This window comes from Onychomys torridus, chromosome 16 (genome assembly GCF_903995425.1).
Source record: "Onychomys torridus chromosome 16, mOncTor1.1, whole genome shotgun sequence".
In the NCBI taxonomy this organism is placed as follows: domain Eukaryota; kingdom Metazoa; phylum Chordata; class Mammalia; order Rodentia; family Cricetidae; genus Onychomys; species Onychomys torridus.
This window is the reverse complement of record NC_050458.1, coordinates 49114810-49138341: the sequence shown is the minus strand read 5'-3', so window position 1 is coordinate 49138341 and position 23532 is coordinate 49114810. Positions and strand designations below refer to the sequence as shown.

The 23532-nt window shown below is 52.3% G+C and overlaps 1 protein-coding gene across 2 annotated transcripts; it reads right to left on the bottom strand.

Moving 5' to 3' along the window:
• Positions 1-464: 464 nt before the first annotated feature.
• Positions 465-21838, bottom strand: Parvg (parvin gamma). 2 transcript variants are annotated; one of them, XM_036208416.1, is made up of 13 exons: positions 21797-21838; positions 16176-16270; positions 14970-15034; positions 14305-14407; positions 13085-13225; positions 12180-12295; positions 11033-11088; positions 10584-10606; positions 9078-9136; positions 8822-8890; positions 5788-5889; positions 2912-2984; positions 465-2577 (listed from the first exon to the last, which is right to left on the bottom strand). In XM_036208416.1, exons 1-13 carry the CDS (start codon positions 21820-21822, stop codon positions 2468-2470), a joined length of 1038 nt encoding a protein of 345 aa, XP_036064309.1. In that variant the 5' UTR covers positions 21823-21838; the 3' UTR covers positions 465-2467. The 2 variants fall into 2 exon arrangements, with proteins under 2 accessions (XP_036064309.1, XP_036064310.1); XM_036208417.1 differs by lacking the exon at positions 21797-21838 and adding an exon at positions 18775-18847.
• Between the last annotated feature and the right edge of the window lie 1694 nt (positions 21839-23532).

The window sequence follows — 23532 nt, the reverse complement described above, 5'->3', positions numbered from 1 at the left end:
GTGAAACCTTTCTTTCTTCATCTCATCTCTGGTAGCCCCCCCTTACACACATAAACACATATAGACACACACACACACACACACACACACACACACACACACCCTCGTGAAGACACAGAAAGAAAAACATTTCTGGGCCAGGAGAAGGGTTCTCACCAGCCACTAGATCTGGCAGCTCCTCCATCTTCCAAGTCCCAGGCACCATAACTGCTCAACAGACTGTTATTTAAACTGCCTGGTCTGTGGCATTTTGTTACAGTATCCAGAATAGACTAATACAGAATCTGAAAACCCTCTGTCATTAGAGGAATAACATTTAAAATCACACGGTGAGATACCACCACGCACCATTTGAATGGCTAACATCGAAAAGACAGATAATACCAAGTATTGGCAAGATGCAGAGTAACCGGAGCTCTTGGGCATTACAGGTGGGAATGAAAACAGTATATTTACTTCCAAAAACCATTTCACAGTATCTTCCAGAATAAAACATACAATTAATGTATGAATCAGTCATGTCAGTCCTGGGTATTCACCCAGGAAGTGTCCAGACAAAGAGGAGAGCATGCTCAGCAATCTGAAAGACAGGAATCGCAATCCCTGCAGACGACATAAAAACTGGACAGTAAAGAGAGTCCTCCAGCTCTGTGGGCAGCGAACACATGAATGTATGATTGGCACCCACTGAAGGGGCCCGTCATCAGCAAGCAGAGGGATGGGCTGTGGGGTCACCGTGGAGACGGCAGAATTGCACCAGGGCAAAGATACCCCACGTGGAAGACCACTTCCTCTCTGCTGCAGTTTCTAAAAGATACAGAAAAGGCGACATGGCATTAACAGAAAGTGGATCGGTCACTTCCAAGGCCGGGACTCCGAAGGCTGCAACATCAGGCGGCAGGCTGTTTCAGCGCTGGACCCTTCTGAAGGTGGAGGTGTGTGACTGCATATGCTTGTCAACTGTCATTAACTTGTACATTTAAACTGGGACATGTTAGTTATTCCTCAATAAAATTACAAAAATTATTATCAACGTTAGGACTTAAGTTTGCTATCAGACAGGAGGTGGGGATGTGGAAGTGAGGACATGGAGGGGCCGAGTGAGCAAGCAGGCAGTGAAGAAGGACAGAGGGAGCCAAAAGCCCAGGAGGTGAGTGTGGACTCTGGCCACCGTGGCTCAGGATGTTCCAGAGAGAACAAATGGGGCCTAGAGGAAGGCCTTCATGGAAAGGTTAGCTGAGGTAGAGGCAACTAGCCCCCAGCTACTGTGATGATGCCACTGCCGCCATGGGAGAGGGACATGTCCCAGAGGTAGTGAGACAGAGGAGATATGTGATGAGAACCCCCACTGTAAGACTTATGAGCAGGCAAGAGGACAGGTGGGTGGGAGGTGGGTGGAGGGAAGAGCCTCTAGACCCCTCACATCAGACACCAGTGCCCCAGGTCACTCCTAAGCTCCACCCACTGTCTTAGGAGGGGTGTCCTGTCCTGTCAAGACTCTGCTCTAAAGACCCCCAAAAGCAAGGCTGTTCCACTATACCACCCCAAACCTAGAGGCCTTTCCTCCCAGAGGCCTGGATCTGGGCAGACAGAAAAAAGTCCAGAGGAGTGGCAATGGGCTGGCCTCCCCGACATTCCTGCACCCGTGAACCAGTACACCTGTATGTGTCTGCAGCAACCTCACACCCCATGCCTTGTGTCTCCCAGACAGCTTCTCCTCCAGCCCGGGTGGACCCAGCTCAGTTCTTCAGCTGTTTCTGTCTCTTTGCAGAAGACATGAAGTCTCACAGGACAGAATGCTCATAGCTCCCTGAAGATGACCAGAGATAGCCTGAACCCGGGAACCAACTACAGGCTCTCTTCCCCGGGGCTCGGGGCGAAGCTCAGGACTGTGGCTGTAGGGATATCCTGGCCAGGGTCCTTTGACAAGAAACTGGATCCACTTCTCCCTTATGGGGCTCCTCCAGTCTTTGGGTGATGGTCCTGGGCCAAGTAGCAGGCAGACAGCCAGGAGCTGAGTGCACTCAGGCCATCAGCCTTGATGCCAAAGAGCCTATGGCTGGGGAAAGTCAGCTTTGTGGGCAGCCACTAACTGTCCAGGTATAGCCGTAGTAGACAGATTGGGGGCTGTTGAGGTCTGGTCTAGCCTGAGAGCCAAAGTCTTTTCATATAGTTAAAGGCTAACCCAGGACTCCACAGGCACCCAGAGTGCCACCCTCCCCCCACTCACAGAATACAATTCATACAGCTCTCACAATGCTCTGAGCAAAGCAGGGGTAGGCTCAAAACAGGTCCCCATCTGGTGGGATCAAAGGTATCAGCCCACGTGTACAGGTAGGCAGGACGGGTGTGGGAGGGAAGCATGTCACCCACCCACAGTAACAAGGCTGGGGTGGGAGGATCTAGGACTGCTGGGTCCTCCAGAGGTGGCAGGTCCTGAGAAATGGCTTGGGGGAGGCAGAGGTGACTAGTTTGGGGCACCACGGGGCACCCCATCACCCTCTGCCCTCAGTGCATGCTTCTGGAATAGGCTGTAGAGTATCCTCAGTGTGCTCTTGGCATCCTTGTTCACAATATCTGTGGGCAGAGGGAACAAGGCAGCCTGTCAGGCCTGGCTAGGGAGGACCATTGGTCCCCAGGGATGGAGGAGGGTCCCTTCTCTTGTCTGGACTTCCCCTGCATCCCTGTCCCCTCCCCCAGCAGTGACTGGAAATCTGGCTGCTCTGAACATCATTCCCACGGACTTCAGTCCCTGCTTGCAGACATGATGGGAAACCTCACAGTCAGTATCTCTATATGGACCAGCAAGCAGGCAGACTCCATTTACCAGTGCTTGTCCCCCAACTCCTCACAAACACTTTCAGTCACATCCACGGCAGGTCATCCAGGCAATGGGTGGCCATGCACTCACCTTCAGGATTGACAGGGTGGCTGAGCAGGCCTTCATCCTTCAGCAGCTCCAGGGCTAGATTGACATTGTGCAGCTATGATGATAAAGCCAATCAAATGGCAGCCAATGAGACCCTGCCTGGGTCCAGGCACCAGGCCCATGCTGTCACCAATGGCATCCGTCCTTGTCCATCCAAGGTTCCCTGAACCACAGCAGCAATTCGGGGACACCCAACATCTCCTTCTATGCCCTGCGAATGGAGAGCTCACTCCCTCGCACCAAGACCCTCATCAGCACATAGCCCTCAGCAGATGCCATAGGCTGGACCTGGGCCATCAAGCAGACATGTCACTGGAGGGAAAGACCCTCACTGAGGAGATTCCATGGGAGTGGGAGGGGAGCGTGTTCTGGTGGAGGTGACATTCTGCGTGTGAGTCTGTCAGGTGAGGGGACTTTGTCTCAGAAGGGGGCCAGGGCTTGTAGGTGGTAGATTCCCCCCTTTAGAAGGTGATAAGCAGTCTTTCTGCTTGGAGGGCCCTCAGGAGTAGGGTCGTGATGTAAAACAAGAACCCTGGGAAGACGGGTCACTGGCCCACAGCTCTACAGGGCTAGGCACCCTCAGGAAGGTCTGGACCAAGAGGGAATTAGTCTGAGTAAATGCTCAGGCCTGCCTCTGTGGTCCCAAGTCTCTTCCCACAGAACATCCTGGGAAGAGGGACTCCCCATTATTGACACGTTCTCATCAGAAGTGCTGCTGGCCAGTACCCCCGAAGTAAATATCAGTAAGAGGGAACTCCAGCTCCCTGCTCTGCACCTCAGGGTCCCACCTTGGATGCTCTTGACAACACAGCACCTCCTTAGAGAGGGATCCATCCGGGATGTCAAGGAAGAGGTATCTGTGGCCAAATGGTTTTGGAAACTGTTGGATCCCTCACTGAAGGACCTCTCAGAGCCTTGAACACACCAATGCATGTCAAGCTTCCAGGGTATTTCTATTTTCTCGGAATTAATTGACCACAGATTCCATTTGTCACAGCACCTCATGTGGCCAATTTTGGGGAATGCTTCATTCATGCACTTCATTGACCTCCCACACATGCTCTACCACAGAGCCATACTTCCAGGCCTATATTTACTTTTTACTTTGAGGTAAGGTCTCACCAAGCTGTCGAGGCTGGCTTTGACCTCACTCTATCACCCAGGCTGGCCTCAAACTTGTGATTTTTTTTTTTTTTTTTTTTTGCCTCAGCCTCTCAAATAGCCGGGGTTTCAAGCAGGCCCCAACCGCAGGTCTCCTACACTGCAGTTTCTTCCACCAGCCCCCTCCTCTCTTGGGCCCTGAGCTACGCAGCTACCCTGTTCCCCTCACTTATTCCAACTCACGATCTGATGTTCTGATGTCATGGGGTTGAGAGCTGACTGTGCCAGGAATGTTGGATGCCTGTGTGGCTGCCCTGGCTTGTAACTACATTTATTTTATTTTTACACTTATTTATTTATGGAGGGGACTGTATGCCACAGCATGCATGGAGGACAACATGCAGGAGTCAGTTCTCTCTTTCCACCATGTGGGTTCTGGGGATCCATCTCAGGTCATCAGGCTTGGCAGCAAGCACACTTAGCCACTGAGCCATCTGGCCCATCCATCACTCTCATATTTTACAAATACTTGTGGGCTATCAGCTGTGAGCCTGCCATACACAAGGCCCAGATTCAGAACAGTGCCTGCTCTCAGGGAGTCCATGCGGAAGGGTGTGTGTGAGCAACTTAGAGACCACCAGGCTTCCCTGAGCACACTTCCTCCGCGAAGCTTGTGAACCAAAGATCTGGTCAGGCCCACTTCACCCTCCCCAGCCTGTCCTTTGCTCCTGAGCAGTTTGGGATGATGAAGAGAAAGCTCCATGTTCTACAGAGCCAAGAAAGGCCAGGACCCAGGAGATGCGTCTCTACCTTCCTGAGAGAGGTAATTGAACGTGCGAGGATGCTAGAACTTCCTGACTTTGGCGCATTGATTTCTGCAAAGCAAATGACTGCCTCTCTCTGTGTCCCTAACTTGACTCCAGAAATGAATGCTGACATCCTTGCATCTACACTGCAATCAAGCACCACCTGAGAATGAAAACCGCAGTCCTGGGAGGCTGCTCCACAAGAGAACCACCCAGGGTTCCGGCTTCCAGCTAAGGACCTGAGTGTTGTCAGCCATGTTCTTGCCCCAAGTCTCCTCTTGGGCTCTGAGCTAAAGCCATGCTTCCACGTCTATTCCCTAGAAGGGTCAGAAGAGGATCTACTGGTGGGTTCACAGGCTAGCTGTGCCTTGAATGCTGGCCCTCTGTACACTAACTTGACCTCTGTGCACTGGCTTGACCTCTGTGCACTAGCTTGACCTGGTTTGGAGCATGTGAAGTAGCAAGCACGGGGCCTTGAGTCCCAAGAAGCCTGGCTGCTGAATGACATGGGCATGGGCCCACATTGCCAAGCCTGGGTTCCTATAGTGCCTGCCTCCCTCCAAAGACTCTTCTCGTGGTTCGTTCCTGATGGCTCACTAGATGGATGTAGATTTGTCCCACACTGGGAGCCTCCCATAGGCTCATCCTGCTCCTAAGAAGGGTTCAGGGATGGATTGTTCCTGGGGGCCACACTTGCATCAGGGATCTGTGTGGTCCCAGGGGAGCACTACCAGACTCCAAGATCTAGGTCTTGGTCTATAAAGTGGGGACACCAACCACCCCCCTCTTCCTGGGGGCACAGAAGGAAAGGCCAGGGAGGTTAAGGCCAAAAGGTCTGGGAGAAGCTTCATCTAGAGAACTTCCTCATGGCTTGGAATTGAATAAAGACTGCCGGGCCAATGCCATAAATCTATCCACCACCACCCCCCAAAAAAATCCATGGAAGCTTACCATTTCTGTGGGAGAGCTGGGAGTGAGATAGAATTCCTTCAGATGCAGGAAGAAGCCTTCCAGCTGTCCAATCAGCAGGAGCAGGATGACGCCATCTGCAAACTGCAGGTGTTATGTATCAGTCGGAACCCCCCACAGCACGCTGTGAACACTTGGTCCCCTGCTGGACACTTTGTGGGATGGGGCCTAGCTAGAGGAAGTAGGTTACTGGGGGTGGGTCCTTGGAGGGTACAGTCTCCCTGGCCCCTTCCTGCTGGGCTCTCAGCTTCCTGTCCAACAGGATGTGTACAGCTGCCCTCCACCAGATACTCCTGCCCAAGCAAGTGGGGCCCGAGCAAAGAGACCGCGCCTGAACCTGTGAGCGAAATGAACCCTTCCCCTTGGTCTCAGGCTTTTGCACAGTGACACATACAAGGAACTAACATGCCAAAGAAAGGAACCAGGCCTCCTGCCCATGTGGGAGAGGCTGCATGGGAGGGGTTCCGTTCTGCCTTTTACATGCTGTGTGAGCTGAAAGATGTAGCACCACCTCTCTGAGCCTCGCTTTCCTTCTGAGAAGTGGGTACGGCATTCCCAGCTGCATGGGGTTGTCAACGGCAGCATGAAGCAATTTGAGCGGCTGTCTGCCTCTTTGAATACATTCAGTTAAAAAAGCAGTTTCTAACCTTGCTATGGAATAGTCTCATGTTCTGTGTGTGTGTGTGTGTGTGTGTGTGCAGGTATGTATATATGCATGAAGAGCCATGCACATACACACGTGTGCATGTAGGGGCCAAAGGGCAACCTAGGGCATTTATTATTTCCCAGAAACAGTCTACTTATTTAGGGGTGGGAGGAGGAGATCTCTCACTGGCCTAGAACTTGCCAAGTAGACTAGACAGGCTGCCCAGCAACCCTCAGGACTCTACCTGTCTCTGCCTACCCAGTACTGGGTTTAACTATGTATGCCTGGATTCAGCACTTAAGACCACTCTCTGCTCTTACACAGAACTGGGGCTTGGTTCCCAGCACCCACACAGCAGCTCACAACCATCCATAACTCCAGTTCCAGGGAGTCCGACACCTTCTTCTGGCCTCTGCGGTAATCAGACACACACGTGTTGTGCATACACACCTGTAGGCAAGCACTCACGCATATAAAAAAAGAAATGTGTGCCACCACACCCCAGGATTCTGGCTTGCCAGGCAAGAGCACTCTACCAGCTGCAGCACCCCCATCATGTCCATTTTTAAATGACAAGTTATTCCATGAGCTACAGATAGATGTGTGAAAACAGAGTTCGTATAAAATTCTCCCATCAGGACAGGCAGAGAGGAGCACACAGGCCCATTAATATTTCTGTCTGTTCTGTGTGCACACTCTGAGATAACGCTGCCGAGCATACCATATGCTAATGTAATCCTACTGAATCTCTTCAAATGTACAAAGCACAAGATTGGATGCCGCAGAGAGATGCTGTTCGAAAGGCGCTGTTCGGTCTTTAATGGAATTTCCCCCGATTAAGTCTGTTCAGATGTTATTAGTTTGGGCCCGGAAGCTTCTCTACTGCTGTCCTCAAAATGTAGCTGGGAACACCTAACTCTGAGGCCGCCTCTACCATCCCGACACGTCTAAATGTCACCCCTGCTCACTCACTCTTGTTTTACCACAGGAGGGAAGGATCAGGGAAGTGAGTAAACCGGAGAGATCGTCCTATGGCTCCCCACAGAAAACACAGTCAGAGACGGGTGTGTTGCTCGGGGAAATGAACAGTGAGTCAAGTGACAGATACAAAATGACACCAAATATCAGCACTCCCAGACTCACAATTCCAAGAGGTGGAATTGCTCCCATTTTATAAATCGAGGAGCCTAAGGTTCAGAGAAGTCCAGTAATTCACCCAAGGTCACACAGCCATATGGGAGTGTCCTCAGAGCCCAGGGGCACAAAGTGGCAGGCACAGGATGGAAACACACTTGCACATGGCCCTGAAGTCTGTGTTTCCACCTTACTCTGTTGCCACAGCACTCACAAAGCTCACATGACCACCCACCATGAGCAGTGGCTATAAGCGTAGACTTGAACCCCAACTGCCTTGGTCCAAAACCTAGGACCACCTCTTAATCACTGTGTGACCTTAGCTAAGTTACCGAACCTCTCTGTATCTTAAAAGTCTGATCTGTTGAATGGGGTTTTATCAGTTCTCACAGGAGGTAGGGGGTATCGCAGAGCTGAGGGCAGGGAGAGCTTTGCTCCAGGCAGAACAGGTACCAAGAACTTTCCTGTTTGGGCCCAAACTTGGGACTATGCAGCCTTGCCCTCCCTAGCTAACAGCCACCCACATGTCCCTGAGAAGACAGCAGCTGTGACCGGTTCTGCACAGGCCTTGAGACATGGCCAATACCCACAGCCTGTGGAGGTCTGCCCAGTGTCCACCAGATCCCATCATCACCCCGTAAGCCTATCATCCCATAGAGCCCAGCAGTGTCAGATGTCTGCATTTCCAACCCCTTGTGTTGTGGGAACACCAGAGACACAGAATCTCCGTGGAGGGCATGGTTAGGTGAGGCACTTTGAATCTGCTCCCACCTTAGGACGACTGAGTTTGTGTCCTCACGGTGAGCGAAGCCCTAGGGGCTCAGGACGGAGCCCACTGAGAATGGTGCTGTGTCAGCTTCTCCAACCACTCCTGGTACCAGCCTCCGAAAGGGACCCATCATGAATCTCAGTGCTACATCTGAATAAACATGATCACAGGGGAGGACCCTCGCTCTGGCTTCAGTATGCCCCAGAGTGTCCCATGGCCTAGGAGTCATTCTGATAAATGAGTAACAACAAAGCCAGCAGTAGAGACGGCTCAGCCTTCACAGCTTCCCACAGGCCCCCAGCCCAGTGGCCCCAGGGGCTCCCTGTGGCAATACTGCCTGCCAGCAGCACATCCTACTAGAGAGAGCCCTGAGATCATTGAAGGTAATGCCTCTCTTCCAGTCACACAGTAAGTTTCTCGGGCCCAGGAGCTCTCGTCCCTGCATGGGGATCCACAAATGTCCTTACCTGGGTGTCCAGACTCTGCACAGACAGGCCCAGGTGCTCCAACTTCTGGTTGACAAAGTTCAAGATGGCCTAAGACACAAGAGCAAGGACCAAGACCACTCAGGGACCCTCACGCCACCTTCCAACCTGGGGTGACAGAAAGCCTTCCCTTCTATTACCCAGCACCCAACTGGCGTGGAGTGAGACCTGTGTCCTCCCTCATCACCCTGAGACACAGGCAGGTGGGTGGTGGGCGTGGGAAGCTTTGATCTCCTACCTCTTCCACGGCGTGCACTTTCTCCGGAGCCAGCTTAAATAATTCATCAAAGGCGTCCTCTGCAGACCAGAGCGATAAACAGCTCATTACAATGCTGTTATCTTTGTGCCAAACAGAATGTTTTCACACAAAAGTTTCCCAGAAATAAAAACAGTCCCACGGGAGCTATAGCTTGATCTTCGGGTTCCTGAATGAAATAGGCCTGGATCTGGGACACACGGCTCCCTGGCTGGGGGTGCGGTGGGGTGCGGCTTCCCTCTCTGTACCTTGATTTCTTCATCTCAAACACCCAGTGAATAATGTCTGCTAGGCTGGGTCATTTTAGAGATCAAAATGGGTGATGGGCATGCATCTCAGTAACTGCAGTGGGATAAGTGGGTGGAGGATGGTTGGGTAGATATATATCTGGCTGCCTTGTGTATAGATGAATGAATGGGTAAATGGGTGTATGAATGACAGATGGATATGTATATGAATAATGGATATGTGTGTATGTATATATATATGAATGACAGATATATATATATATGAATGACATATATATATATGAATGAGGGATGTGTGTGTGATGGATGGATATATATGTACTTATGAATGGATGGCTGGATAGATGGTTGGATATATAAATAGCTAGATGTGTGGATGGGTGGCTAGATAGATGGATGGATGGTTAAGTAGATTCATAGCTGGTTGGATGGATGATAGGTGAATGGGTGGATATATAAATAAATGGATATTTAGATGAGTGGATGGATGATTGTATATGTATATAGATGGATGGATGGATGGATGGATGGATGGATGGATGGATGGATGGATGGGTGGGTGGGTGGGTGGATGGATGGGTGGGTGGGTGGATGGATGGATGGATGGATGGATGGATGGATGGGTGGATAGATGGATAATTGTATAGATATACAGATGGCTGGCTGCCTGCATGACAGAAAGATGAGTGGGTGGGTAGATAGCTGGATAATTGGAAGAAGGAATAAATGGGTGAACAGTTGACTCGTGCATCTGAGGAACAGATAAGTGAAAGAAGTAACAGCTGGTCAGTGCACTGACCGGTGAACCACTCGTCACATTAGCAGCAGCCATGTTATCGCACATCTACCACTGAGAGCATTCCATGTGCTAAGCACACCCACAGACACCTCCTTCAGCCCTTACCACCAGCTGAAGAAGTGGGTTCCAGACGAGGAAACTGAGGCACAGACCGGTTAAGGCACCTACCCAAGCCTACATGGTTAATGAGTGAGGGAAGAGTTAGTGGCATTTGGCATCACCACCATTCTGCCCTTGTGGTGTGGACCGTGGGTCTCTCCCCACAAGAACAGTACTAAGATGCCAGCTAAAGGCCAGGCAGACAGAAGGAAGGACACAGTCGTGAACAAATCCTGCCACAGGAGAGTAAGGGACCACAGTGGAAACAGTTAACCGCTCTATCACAGTTGCTTTGACCCCATCAGAAGGGAAAAATCTTCCTGCAGTTACTAAGTTACTTACGTGAAGGCCGGTCCTTGTGTGCGCTAGAGGAGAAATTTCAGGAGACAGAAAAGCAATCAAAGACTTAGCCAAAAGTCTGCAGCCATCTCATCACCTAATGTAACAAGCTCGGTGCCAGCAGGTGGCCAGGAGATGGGCTCGTTTTCCTGGGCAATCAAGGCAGGGGAGATGCAGAGACTCTGCGTGTCGAAGGCAAGGCTAAGAGGCTGGCAGCCTTGCCCTGCACGCACACACCTCACAACACTTGGATGCTGTGGGCTGAGGATGTAGGGGTGGCAGGGGGGCGGGGGCTGCACAGGGCTGGGGGTCTCTGCAGCCTGCTGGGGGCTGAGAAGCAGCAGGCACAAGGAGGGCTTCCCTGGCCCAGCACCCCCTGCACCTCCCCTTCCACCCCCACCTCACCCCACCCTCATCCCCCCCACCCCTGGCCAAGGCCCGCCCACCCTCACCTGCATTCTGTAAGCTGCTCCACCAGCTTGTCTGACTTCAGGCCGGTCCTGGTGCTCTACAACAGGGAAAGAGGAGGAAATGGGGTGACTCCAGAGTACCCCAGAACCAAGCCCACAGGGCCAAAGCAGAGCAAGATAATCTAGTATACTCTGCTTTGCCCCCATCTCAGGATGCTACCATGGGCCAGCTTTCTTGTCCATTTTCCCCGTGATTATTAAACCCATGAGAATAGCACTATGGATGCCTCATTCTTAAGACACTCTAGAGAGGGGTGTGTGTGTGTGTGTGTGTGTGTGTGTGTGTGCAAATGAATGTGTTCTGTGAATAACACACAAATTAATGGTCACCTCTGGTCCCCCCCCCCGCTTATTTTTTAGTGTGTGTGTGTGTGTGTGTGTGTGTGTGTGTGTGTGTGTGTGTGTGTGTAGTACACACATGCCATATTGGACATATGAAGGTCACAGGCAAGTTTCAAGAGTCAATTCTCCCTTCCTACCATGTGGGTCTCAGGTTGTTGGGCTTGACAAGCAAACACCTTTACCTGCTGAGTTGTCTTGTCAGCCTTACCTGATTTATGTAAGTTTGAGAAAGCCATGAAACTGCTCAGTAGTCAACTTTAAGGAAAGACTTGGGAAAGGTGGTAATGGGTTTGACAAGGCCCAGCTAGATACAGCTGGTTCTGTAAAACAAGTAGAAGGAACACACACACACACACACACACACACACACACACACACACACACACCATAGAACACAAGCTTGCGCTGCCCAATAACAAAGGTTTCTCAGAGGAGGAGATAGGATGTGGTCATGGGTGACAGATGAAAGACATGATATCTAGGGTAGCCATGGAGAGATGGCCACCTGTGACTCAGGAAATATGGTGGCACCAGCCGACCTCCCTATGGTATACCCATTCCTGCCTCTGCTAGGCAGAGCTGGCTGCTGAGAGCAGGGCTGGCTGGCCAGGGCCCTCCTCTTACCCTCCTGTCTCTGACAGCCCAGCCCCGCACCGCTGACCTGATATGATGAGACGTTCCCCATAGGCCCCTGGAGTCACTCCCCATGCAATGACCCCCTATAGATGTAGTGGCATGGAGCAATATGTTCAGATGACCCGCCCCTATTCCACCATCTCACAAATACCTCAACGTGGATGACTTCCACCTGGACGTTGTCTGGAAGAAGCAGGTCCGGCTGGAAGCGTTTGGCCAGGGCCACCAGGAGATGCAAGGTGGCCAGCAGGTCCTTATTGAAGATGGCTAAAGAGGAGAAGACAGAAAGTCAGAGTTGAGGGGCCACCAAAACCTGCAGACACCCTCAGAACTGTCCTGTGCAGACCCCTGAGGTCAGAATCTCTGTGTGTGTGTGTGTGTGTGTGTGTGTGTGTGTGTGTGTGTGTGTGTCTGTCTGTCTGTCTCTCTCTCTCTCTCTCTCTCTGTTTCTGTTGCTCTTTGTCTCTATCTCTCTCTTCTTCTCTGTCTCTCTTTCTCTGTGTCTCTTTTTCTCTGTGTGTGTCTGTCTCTCTGTTTCTGTCTCTCTGTGTCTCTGTGTCTCTGTCTCTCTGTCTCTCTCTGTCTCTCTCTCTCTCTCTCTCGTGTGTGTGTGTGTGTGTGTGTGTGTGTGTGTGTGTGTGTGTGTTTACCAAACCATCTGAAGGGTGGATGGGAGGCATGTGCACACAGCACACTCATTTATTAACAGGAAGAAAATTAGCGAAGCTGGACTGTGAGCGCCGTGCAACCAGGCTGAGAAGTGTGGTGTGTTCTTAGGCTCAGCGGTAGCTGTGTCGCTGGGAAGTCATTATCCTTGGACTGCACTGGCTGCAGTGGTACCCCCAGGGCCATGTGTGTAGGTCAGTTTCTCTCCCACCAGACACCCGACTTGGTGTCCAGCGCTTGTGATCATGCTATGGGCTGCCAGAGGCCTCTGTGTCCTTCCAGCCTGTGGTGGTTCTTGGGTGGATGAGTTTGTTGATTATCAAGTGAGAAGCCAGTTGCAGATGGTCCCACCTCCCCTCCCAGGTACCAGCCTGGCTCAGCCCCACGTACTCTCCACGTTCCACTTGGCCTGTTGCTCTTCGACCTGCAGACTCCGGTTGGTGGCCTCCAAGACGACCCCTAGCTTGCGCCTCTGGCTGGCTGCGGTCAGAGAGATTTCCTCCACTTCCAGCTTGAGGGCTGACAGCTTCTCTGAAAGCAAAAGAGCAGTAAGGATCAGGAAGTGCCAAGCAGCTGTCACTGGGACCCTCTGCCATGAGGATAACACCACCTTGTTAGAATATATGGATCTGTGGGATATATACTGTTAATGCTGAGCCCTGGGCAACCCAGAACCCTCAACATACTCATTATCCAAGGAGTCCCCATCCACATGGGAAATGGGCCCATCCAACAGGGTATATGGACCATGTAAGTGAGCAGGATACAACCCTTAGCGCCATCACCTCTGGCCCACCTCATCTTGATCATTGACCCACACCTTGGTCTCTGCACTACTCCCACAGGGCAGCACCCCTGCTTTCTCCACTGAGACCCGGGCATATCGTTCTGTATCTGGGAGCCTTGGTCTCATCCATAGCCAGAGAGAGGAACAGTAGTGAACTGTGCAGAAAAGCTGACAGTGCCTGCTCCCTGCAAAGTACCCAGAAGCCTTGGCGGAGGCTGGAGGATCACTCTGGAGCTCGTATGCCAAGCTCTGCAGAGTAGCAGAGGCTCTGAGAATATGGATCTGGGTCCTACCGCTTCCAGGACCCCCTTCCTTGCACAAGACATCTGCAGGCCAGACACGGGTAGGAAAACCACCCAGAGGCAGGAACTTGGCCTGACTTTGGACATCACTTCCAGGGACACTTGGACCCACCAGGCAGAACCACCCCTGCCTCTGCCTCTGGAATGTCCCACTCAGGATAGCCTGGGTCCTTCCAGCAGCACAGGGTACTCTAAGGTCAGGGACAGTTGATGTCCCAGGTCCTAAAATTATCAGACACTTCACAAATGCTAGCTAGGCCACAGTGTGGCAGAAGGATCAGCAGCCCAGACATCAGACACCAGGTCTGTCCTGCCATGCCCAGGTCTGGGCAGGGTCTCTACCTCTGCAGCTCTGCAATCCAGAAAGCCATAGAGGGATCCCTTTCCCCAGGGTTATTATAGTAGGGACTGAGGCAGGAAGCCATTTGAGAGGTCAAGGGGGTGCACTTGGCTCCTAAGCCCCAGGAGCAGCTGCTTAGGAAACACAGGTGGGATGAAGCAGGGCCTGGGCCTTTGCTTACGGAACAGGTGGTGCAAAATGAGTCCATCAAACATGTCCTCCTCCAGGCTGCGGACCACGATGTGCTCTGGGAGGAGTGTAGTATTGATCCATTCCATCAGCACCTGCAGGTCCCAAGGGGACAGCCAACAGGGGTAGGAGTCACCTGGCCAAGCTCTCATTTCAGGCTAGAGTGACCTCTTCTACCCAGCAACTACTACCCACTCTTCAAGGCCTGGCCAAGTGGTATCTCTTCCAGAAAGTTCTCCCTGATCTCCCTGGCCATGTGGAGCCTGCTCTGAGATCTCAAAGACGCTCCTCCCAAGTTCTTCCAAATACCTGCCTGAACCCTGAGGGGCTGTTACCCTGTACACGGAGGTTTGGTACCTGGGAGTCGCCATCACTGTAGCAAATACTTAAAACCGGGGACATGGCTGTGGAATTGGAGTGATGGCAATGGCTGGCAATGGGTACTTGGTTACAAAGCCTGGAATGCCTCCAAGAGAGGGTTGTAGAAACAGGGAGGCTACAGGTGATGCTGGTGATGTCTCAGGAGGAAAAGAACTAGTGTGATGTTGGAAGGGAAGAAGGTGGTGTCAGGGTGGGGGTGGACAGGTGTGTGGTGTCTCTAAGTCAGGGGCACCAAGCCTGGCTCCAGAGACTTCAGGGCTGGGCATGATCATGTACCTTCTGTAGTTCTTCAAACTTGGGGTCCTTCCGGGAACTGGGGGACAGGTATTTCTTCTTTCCTCCTAGAAGCAGAGGTGGGTATGACATGTGTGAGGACCATGAGAGCCCTTGGCAGATATCTCCCTGCAGGTCACCTACTGAACCAGGGGCCCTGGGGGGTGGGAAGACCTAGTCTTGCCTCTCAATCTCACTTCCTCATGAGCACTGGGGGTGCACACTTAAACTCTGAGGTCACCCCTTACCCTGAAGGTCATCAAGCAGATGTGTGGCATCTTTGAGAAACCCTACCTATACCTGCCTCGAGTGGAGGCACAGCCCAAAAGAGCAACAGGCTAAGGTGGGTATCACCTATGCTACCAGGCAGCTCTGGCCACAGGGTAGCACCAACATCCCCTGTGCCCTCTTTGGCTTGGCCACTCCTTTCCATGAGACCTTGGCCAGCAGGATCCCCACATTTTAAATTCTTAGAACCCTTGGAGGTGGAGAGATGGCTTAGTGGTTAAGAGCCCTGACTGCTCTTCCAGAGGACCCAGGTTCAATTCCCAGCACCCACATGGGAGCTCACAACTATCTGTAACTCCAGTTCCAGGGGACCCTCACACAGACTCTCACACAGGCAAAACACCAATGTACATACAATAAAAATAAGTCAATTATTTTAAAAAAATTTCTTAGAACCCACAAAGCATCAGGCCCAGAGGGACTTTGTGGATCAGCTGACCTCAATGCACATGAAGAAACTGAGTCAGCACGTGAGGCTGACCTGCCCAAGCTCATAAAATATAGCCTGCCATGTGACCCACCTAGATGCTAGATCTCCCAAAACCTTGGAGATCTATACTCACCCCTGCCGGGAGAATAAGTAGAACAGTGCACTCGTGCCTTGGGGTCAACTACTGATAACGAGTGAGTTAGTGAATGAATATGGAGGAAGGGAAGGAAGACGTGAGTGTGGGATGGAGGGATGGAAAGAAGGGAGAGAGGGACAGGAGGAAGGAGGGAGGGATAAATATATGGATGAAAGGATGGATGGATGATTCATGGATGAGTGAGTGGACAGAGATGAAGAGAGGATGGATGGCGGATGGACAGATAGATGGCTACGTGGACAGTCCTCAGGTACAGCTGTCCCGTTCTAGTGACCTGGTCACACACTCTCTCCCTCCTCTGATTCAACAACCCTTGCCCCGCCAGGACCAGCACCTCGTGGGAGCTCCTCCTCTGTGGGCTGGTTCACCTCCTTTGGGAACTGCAGCAGGTTGTAGAGAGGCTCTGACTCCATCTTCTCCTCGCCTTCCCTGGAGGAGACAGGAGACAGAGCGCATCACTGTCCCCAAGGCCCAGACTGGCCATCCGCTCATTCTTTCATTCAGACTGGGAGAGACGCAGGATGAGAGCGGGACTCTGAGCAGACAAGATGTGAAGAACCAAGCATGGGGGAGGGGAGGGGCCTGGGGTGGAGACGTCTGAAGCCGAGCCTTGCAGGGCTGGAGATGGTGCCAGTCTGTGATGATTTTTCTTGATTGTCACTGTGGCAGGATCTAGACTCACCTGATAGACAGGCGAGGCTCTGCCTAGATTCCCTCCCTCAGTGTAAGAAAGAAAGCGCCATCCCACGCACGAGCTGAAGGAGAAAGTGAGCTGAACACATCATCTCTCTCCCTCTCTCTCTCTCTCTCATCTTCCCAATTCATTTGACCAGCTGCCTCATTCCTCTGCTGCCATGACGTTCCCATCACAAAGGTCTGTCTGCGCTAAAGAAGCCCTTCCTTCCTTCCTTCCTTCCTTCCTTCCTTCTTTCCTTCCTTCCTTCCTTCTTTCCTTCCTTCCTTTCTTCCTTCCTTCCTTCTTTCCTTCTTTCCTTCCTTCTTTCCTTCCTTCTTTCCTTCCTTCCTTTCTTCCTTCCTTCCTTCCTTCTTTCCTTCCTTCCTTCTTTCCTTCCTTCTTTCCTTCCTTCCTTCCTTTCTTCCTTCCTTCCTTCTTTCCTTCCTTCCTTCTTTCCTTCCTTCCTTCCTTCCTTCTTTTCTTCCTTCCTTCCTTCTTTCCTTCCTTCCTTCCTTCTTTCCTTCCTTCCTTCTTTCCTTCCTTCCTTCATTCTTTCATTCCTTCCTTCCTTCCTTCTTTCCTTCCTTCCTTCCTTCCTTCCTTCCTTCCTTCCTTCCTTCAGTTCCTTCTGTCCCTTTGTCGAGGTATTAAGTTAATACACAGGCTGAGGGCAAAGGCCTGGTGAGGAAGTGGGTTCCCTGCCAGCCAGGCACACAGAAGCTTGCCCACCACTCCTGGCCAGGAGCTCCAGCCCTCTCTCTGCAGCCAGGACAGAACCCCAGCTCCCACAGAGCCTCAGACAATTGTGGGAGGGGACTCTGGGTCAATCTATATCAAGGTGAACCATGGATGGAGTGACCATCCATCCCTTCAGGGTCTCTGACTCCAAGACCAGACTCCCCCAGCTGTGGATGGGGTGGACCAGGCCACAGGCGAAAGCCACCCAGACCTGTTCCCCATTCCATACTGGCTTGGCTTGCAGGGGGAGATTGGCCTATTTGGCCTCTAATTCTGAACGGGGCTTTCTCAGATGAGCTTGGCATCCCCAGACTTGGGGTGTGGGGCTTTTGCTCATGAAGCCCAGAGCACATGCTTCTTATGGAAGACAAGCAGCACCCTCCCCTCAAGACTCACCAAGGGCAGTGTCAGGCCCGAGACCAGCAATGTCCCCCACTCCAGCCTCATGATGGGCAGTGGCAGGCCTGAGACCAGCAATGTCCCCAACTCCAGCCTCATGATGGGCAGTGGCAGGCCTGAGACCAGCAATGTCCCAAACCCCCAGCCTCATGATGGGCAGTGTCAGACCTGCCTCACACCCAAAGGGGGTCAGATTCAGAAGCTAATGCCCTTCTGGTTCTTTACCCTACTTCAAGTTCTTCTGCCCACTTCCCCTCTGAGAGTTTCACTTGCTGCATGGCCACCTTTGACTCTACCCTCCGGTCCTTCATTTAGTCTCTGCATCTGCCCCAGAGCCTCAGGATCACCCAGATATTTGAGGTCTGCGGTCAAATCAGAAGTTAAAATAAGGAGCCCCCAAGTTGTGTGGAGGGAGAGGCACTAGAGGGACCTGGGAGCTACCTTCCTCACACTGGCGGCAGCCTGGGGACTTTGAGGAGCTGAGCCCCACTCTGAAGCCAGAAGCAAGAGCACAGAGCCCCTGGGAATGAGTCTCAAGCCCCACAAACTGAAGAAGAGGAAAAGAGTTGGGCTTGCCTGGGGAGCCTGGGCCCCAGCCAGCTCCTCCTTGCTTGGGCTGAGTGATTCTAGGCCGGTCCGCTCCCTCTTTGGCCCTGATGCATCTTTACAGGAGGAGGCTGGATCCTGTGTCTAGCCACGTACACACGGACCTGAAACTGCCTCTGGTGACCAGTCCCAGATAAGTCCCTTCCCTGCCCGATACGACAGTTTCTTCGTGGTCAGGGGAGCTCGACTTTCTCCTCACACAGTGACATTCTGAGGGCTGCTGATCCACAACACTGCTCATCTGGCTGCAGGAGAGGTAGGCAGGGCCCTTCTGTGTAGACAGGGCTCACAGCTCTTCCATAAACTGAGATGACAGCCTCAGCAATATGGCAGGGCTCGGGGTTCCCCTTTGACAGATCCCCTAACTCTGGGGCCCCAGCTGAGATGTGGCTCTGGGTTCCTATCCACGGGGCATCTCTGCCTTCCTCTGTGAGTGTTAGTACCCGGACATGTGAGCAGATAGAAGATTCTAGTAGCTCAGGAATCCCACGGGCCGAAGGGCTGATGCACTCACCTGCCTCTTCTTCCCACACCAGGAAATGAAGCCCACTAGCTCAGAGGATAACCAGGTTCCCGACAGAGACAGGTTCCGGTCGGTCCGGAGGAGGTGGAAGGCAGAGCTTCTGCTCACTTCCTCTGCCACTCTGGTGGCTGCAGACAGCTTCCTCCTCCGAGTTGCTGGTAAGTGAGGCACCCTAAATCCACTGAGAGACTGCTAGAGCCCCAGCCCTGCCCTGTCCCCTAGTTTTCCGAGGCTCAAGGGCATCTTGGATAGTGTCTCTTATTTTCCCTTCCTGCCTCCGCCTTTCCATGTCCAAACAACTGCTGTCTGAGCAGAAAACCGAGATCAGGGCCTCCATAGCAAACAGTGAGATCTCCACCTCCTTTTTCTCACAGTGCCCAACCTTCACCTCTGGCTCCACCAGGGCAACATGCCAACCAAGCAGCCCCGGGGGCTGTCCACTCACTCACTCACTTTCTTGCTTGCTTAATTTCTTGATTTCGAGACAGTCTCATGTAGCCAAGTTGAGGTTGACCTTGAACTTCTAACTCTCCTGCCCCAACCCATCTGTCACATGCCTGGGTTACATACAGTCATGGGCCATGTCTTAGTTAGGGGTTCTGTTGCTGTGAAGAGACACCATGACCACGGCAACTCTTGTACAGGAAAACATTTAATTGTGGTGGCTCACTTATAGTTCAGAGATTTAGTCCATTATCGTCATGATGGGAAGCAAGGCAGCACACAGGCAGACACAGTGCTGGAAGAGCTGAGAGTTCTTACATCTTGACCCATAGGTAACAACAGGAAGTGGTCTTTGAAACACTGGGTGTGGCTTAAGCGTACATGAGACCTCAAAGTCCACCTCCACAGTAACTCACTTCCTTCAACAAGGCCACACTCACTCCAACAAAGCCATGCCTCCTAATACTGCCACTCCCTTGATGGACCATTTTCCTTCAAACCACCACAGGCCACTACACCCACCCAATAGCTCCTAAATAAAAGCTGGTCTGCTGGTCCCAGCCAGAGTCACCGCACCCATAACCTACCCGCTGCAGCTCCCTGCCCCACCCACACCCCACCTCCTCTCCCCACTCAACCTACCAATACCTGCCTGTTCTCTGACAGCGCCATAGGCTTTCACTTGGACGTCACACAGCTTGTCCCCCATGCCTTGTAAACTGCTCAGCTTTTCACACAGCTTGGACCTCACTCCTGACATGAGCTGCAGTGCCTCCTCCTCTAGGAAGCCTTCCACAACATCCCTGACTAACACCCATGGCCTGGGCCTGCAACCATGCTGGGTCAGGGTTGCATGAATCCTAAATGGTCTTATAATCGAAACCTGGAGTCAGATATCAGGGTGAAAGCTGAAGGATCAGAGAAGCAGAGGAAGCCACAGCTACTACCTCTTACCTCACCAACTGCTCAGCCTGACAGAGCCTCTGTGAGAGAGCAAATTCCTGTCTCCTCCTGCCTTATATTCCTTTCTCTGCCCAGCCACCTCACTTCCTGCCTCAGTCTTTCTAGTGGTAGGATTAAAGGTGTGTGATCCCAAGTGCTGGAATTGAAGGTGTGTGCCACCACTGCCTGACATCTGTGGCTACTAACTCTGTGGCTGGCTGGCTCTGTCCTCTGATCTTCAGGTAAGCTTTATTTCTCAGATTACAAATATCACCACAGGTCAGCCAATGGCATTAGCTGGTATCTAATAGCTGTCCTTCCATCAAACCAGGAGTTCTGCACGGAGGGACCCATCTCTCCCACTCACTATTAAAAGCCAGTGCCTACAAAAGAACCCAGAACAAAATGGGTTCAACGAATCTATTTTGATGGCTGTTATTGCTTAAAGCACTGTCCTGGTCACTTTTCTTATCACAATGACAAAATGGGTGACAGAGTCTGGATATGTGACTCAGTGGGTAGAGAGCCTGCCTAGCATGCAGGAGGTCATAACCCAGCACCTCATAAACGGGCCGTGGTAACTGACACATGTAATCCAGCTCTCAGGAGTTAGAGGCAGAAGGATCAGAAGTTCAAGGATGCAGGAGTACACGAGACACTGTCTTTAAAAAATGAAAGAGCGGGTGGTGGTGGCGCATGCCTTTAATCCCAGCACTTGGGAGGCAGAGACAGGTGATCTCTGTGAGTTCGAGGCCAGCCTGGGCTACCAAGTGAGTTCCAGGAAAGGCGCAAAGCTACACAGAGAAACCCTGTCTCGAAAAACCAAAAAACCAAATAAATAAAAGAAAAGAAAGAAAGAAAGAAAGAAAGAAAGAAAGAAAGAAAGAAAGAAAGAAAGAGCAACTTAGAGAAAGAGGGGCTTATTTTGGCTTGCATTCGAGGGTGTGATCGAGGCAGGGAAGCAGGAGTGTGAGACACTGGTCACATCCATCTACAGTCAGGAAGCGGGGCAATAAATGCTGGCACTCAGCTCACATTCTGCTTTGTCTTGGCCCAACGCCGCCACACAAGTTCAGGGTGGGTCCTCCCTCCCCAGTTACATCTTTATACAAATGCCCTCACAGACACACCCAGAGGCGTGTCTCTCAGGGGATTCCAAATCTAGTCAAGTTGACAGTGGAAATGAGTTGCCACAGAGACCAAGCCGGCTTCCTGGAGAAGAATGTCTCAATAGGAGTTTGCCAATTCCAGGGTGTGGAAATGACGTCGGAGGTGGGGGAATCACCATGCAAAGCTCAGCAGGACTTTGGAGATACCCAGCACAATGGCCCTCCTGAGCCCAGCTGGTCCCAGAGCTTGAATCTTCAGGATCTAGCCTGAGATGGAGAGTTCCACAATGACAGGCGACAAGCTGAGCGAGCAGGAAGCTAGCCACCCTTGCTTTGTGACACATCACTACAGAAGTGGCCAGAGCAGGTGGGAGGCAGAGGTAAAGGGCATAAGCGCACTACAGAGGAGCCCCGAGACACTGTCCAAGTGACAGGGTGGGCGCTGTCATTTCTGATCGTTTTAATCTGATGGCTAAAGGGAAGCAAATGCTAAGGGGCTGTACCTGCATGGAACTTACTCTGCAAGTAGATGTCGCTCCACCATCACCTCCGCTCTACAGGGGAAACTGAGGCTCCGGGCTCCCCACTGCCATCCCAACACACCAATGCAGGAGCAGGGTTCATGAGGAAAAGGGAGAGCAGCCATGACCAGGACTCGCGCTGCTGGGCAGCACAGTAGCTCAGCCCCAAACTCAGGTCCAATGTTCTGGGTGGCTTCTGAGCCCTCTGGCCCCTGCATCATGGCCCAGCAGTCAGTGCTGTGTAGTGTGGTTAGCACGTTCAAGTGTGGAAACCAGAGTGTGTCCCATGGTTCCATGAAGGAGACACTGCACCAGATGAGTGGACTAGAAGAGATGACTCTGTACCCCAGTTCATTGGGGGGTGGGGCTCTGGAGGCCAGAGAGCAAGCAACCGATGGATACTGAGCCCAGAAAGAAGCAGCCACTGGGGAAAGGGTGAGAGAGGCATGGCCACCCGTTATGACTGGCAGAGGGCAAAGTAAGAGGACTATACTCCCCAACACCCATCACATACACCACTCTGTCCTCAACCCCTTCCACAGCAGACAAACACTGCTGGGAGCTAGGGCCAAGAAAAGCCCAGCAATGGGGTCCACAGAGGTCAGGACACAGAAGAGGAATAGGCACAAAGAGGCAGTGGACAGGACACGCTGGAGCAGTGGTCATCATGGCTTCCTGGCCCTAGCAGCTCCTGTCACAGGCCAGCTCTGCAGCAGGCACCACTTGCTGCCAGGAGCCACCTGCAGGCTGCTCCTTGAGCCTTTCATGGTCACCGCGGACTTTCTGGGACTGAACTGGATTCTTAAAGAATGGGTTCAGTCTCACTCACAGACCGGGCATCTTCAGGAATGGGCGTCTGGGGTTGGTTTCTTGCTTTGGTAGATTTAGAAGTATGAGGACTCAGTAGCCAGGAGAGAAAGGAGTCCTTGGAAATTCCCACAGATGTGGTGACACAATCCCCAGTGATCCCTGGCAGCCAAGGGTGGCTAAGTCCATAGCCTTGGCTCAATGAGGGCTTCTGCACAAATACTAGGAGAGGGTCTATTCCAACGCGGCGGTGAGCGCGCTCTTGGTGGTCCCTGGAGAGTCTAGCACATGAAAACACCCAGCCCAGGCTTTGCTCTCTCTGCTGAGCTCTGGTCAGCACACTAAGGAGACTAGTAATGGCGCTGAAGGAGCTCCCATCCTCTTGGGGCTGCGGGGAGGATGCAGCTGGGAGACGGAGGCAGAATCTCGGCCTGTGACACGTGAAATTGTGACATAGACTGAAACTACAGGCCACCAAGCCTCCACGGGGAAGCAAGGCACTGTGCACTCGGGAAGGGCCTCGTAACCATGAGCCTCCCCCGCCCCAGGTCTGCAGAAAGAGACCCTGCCCTGCCTGGAAAGTGCAGCAGCCAACTGAGATGTCTGTCCTCCAGGGAAGGCTGTTCTCCTCCCTTCTAGGCTCTGTCACCTCCCACCCCCAGGCGTACATCTGCCACAAGAGCCGTTCAGTTCTGGGAGTTGATGCTGAATGGAGGCTCACCCCAACTGCTCCCCTCTTTACTGTATGGTTTTGAATAGGTTGGCCAGGTCTGGACTGGCTAGGGTGGTCCTGACTGGCTCTCCCCATATCTGTGGTCAGCTAGCAGCTGGTTATCCAAAACAGTGTCACTCCCAGGCTCCTGTAAAGTAGGGTTTCTGGCTCTTGACTGCACTCTCGTCCCCAGCAGGGGAGACGCGGCCCAAAG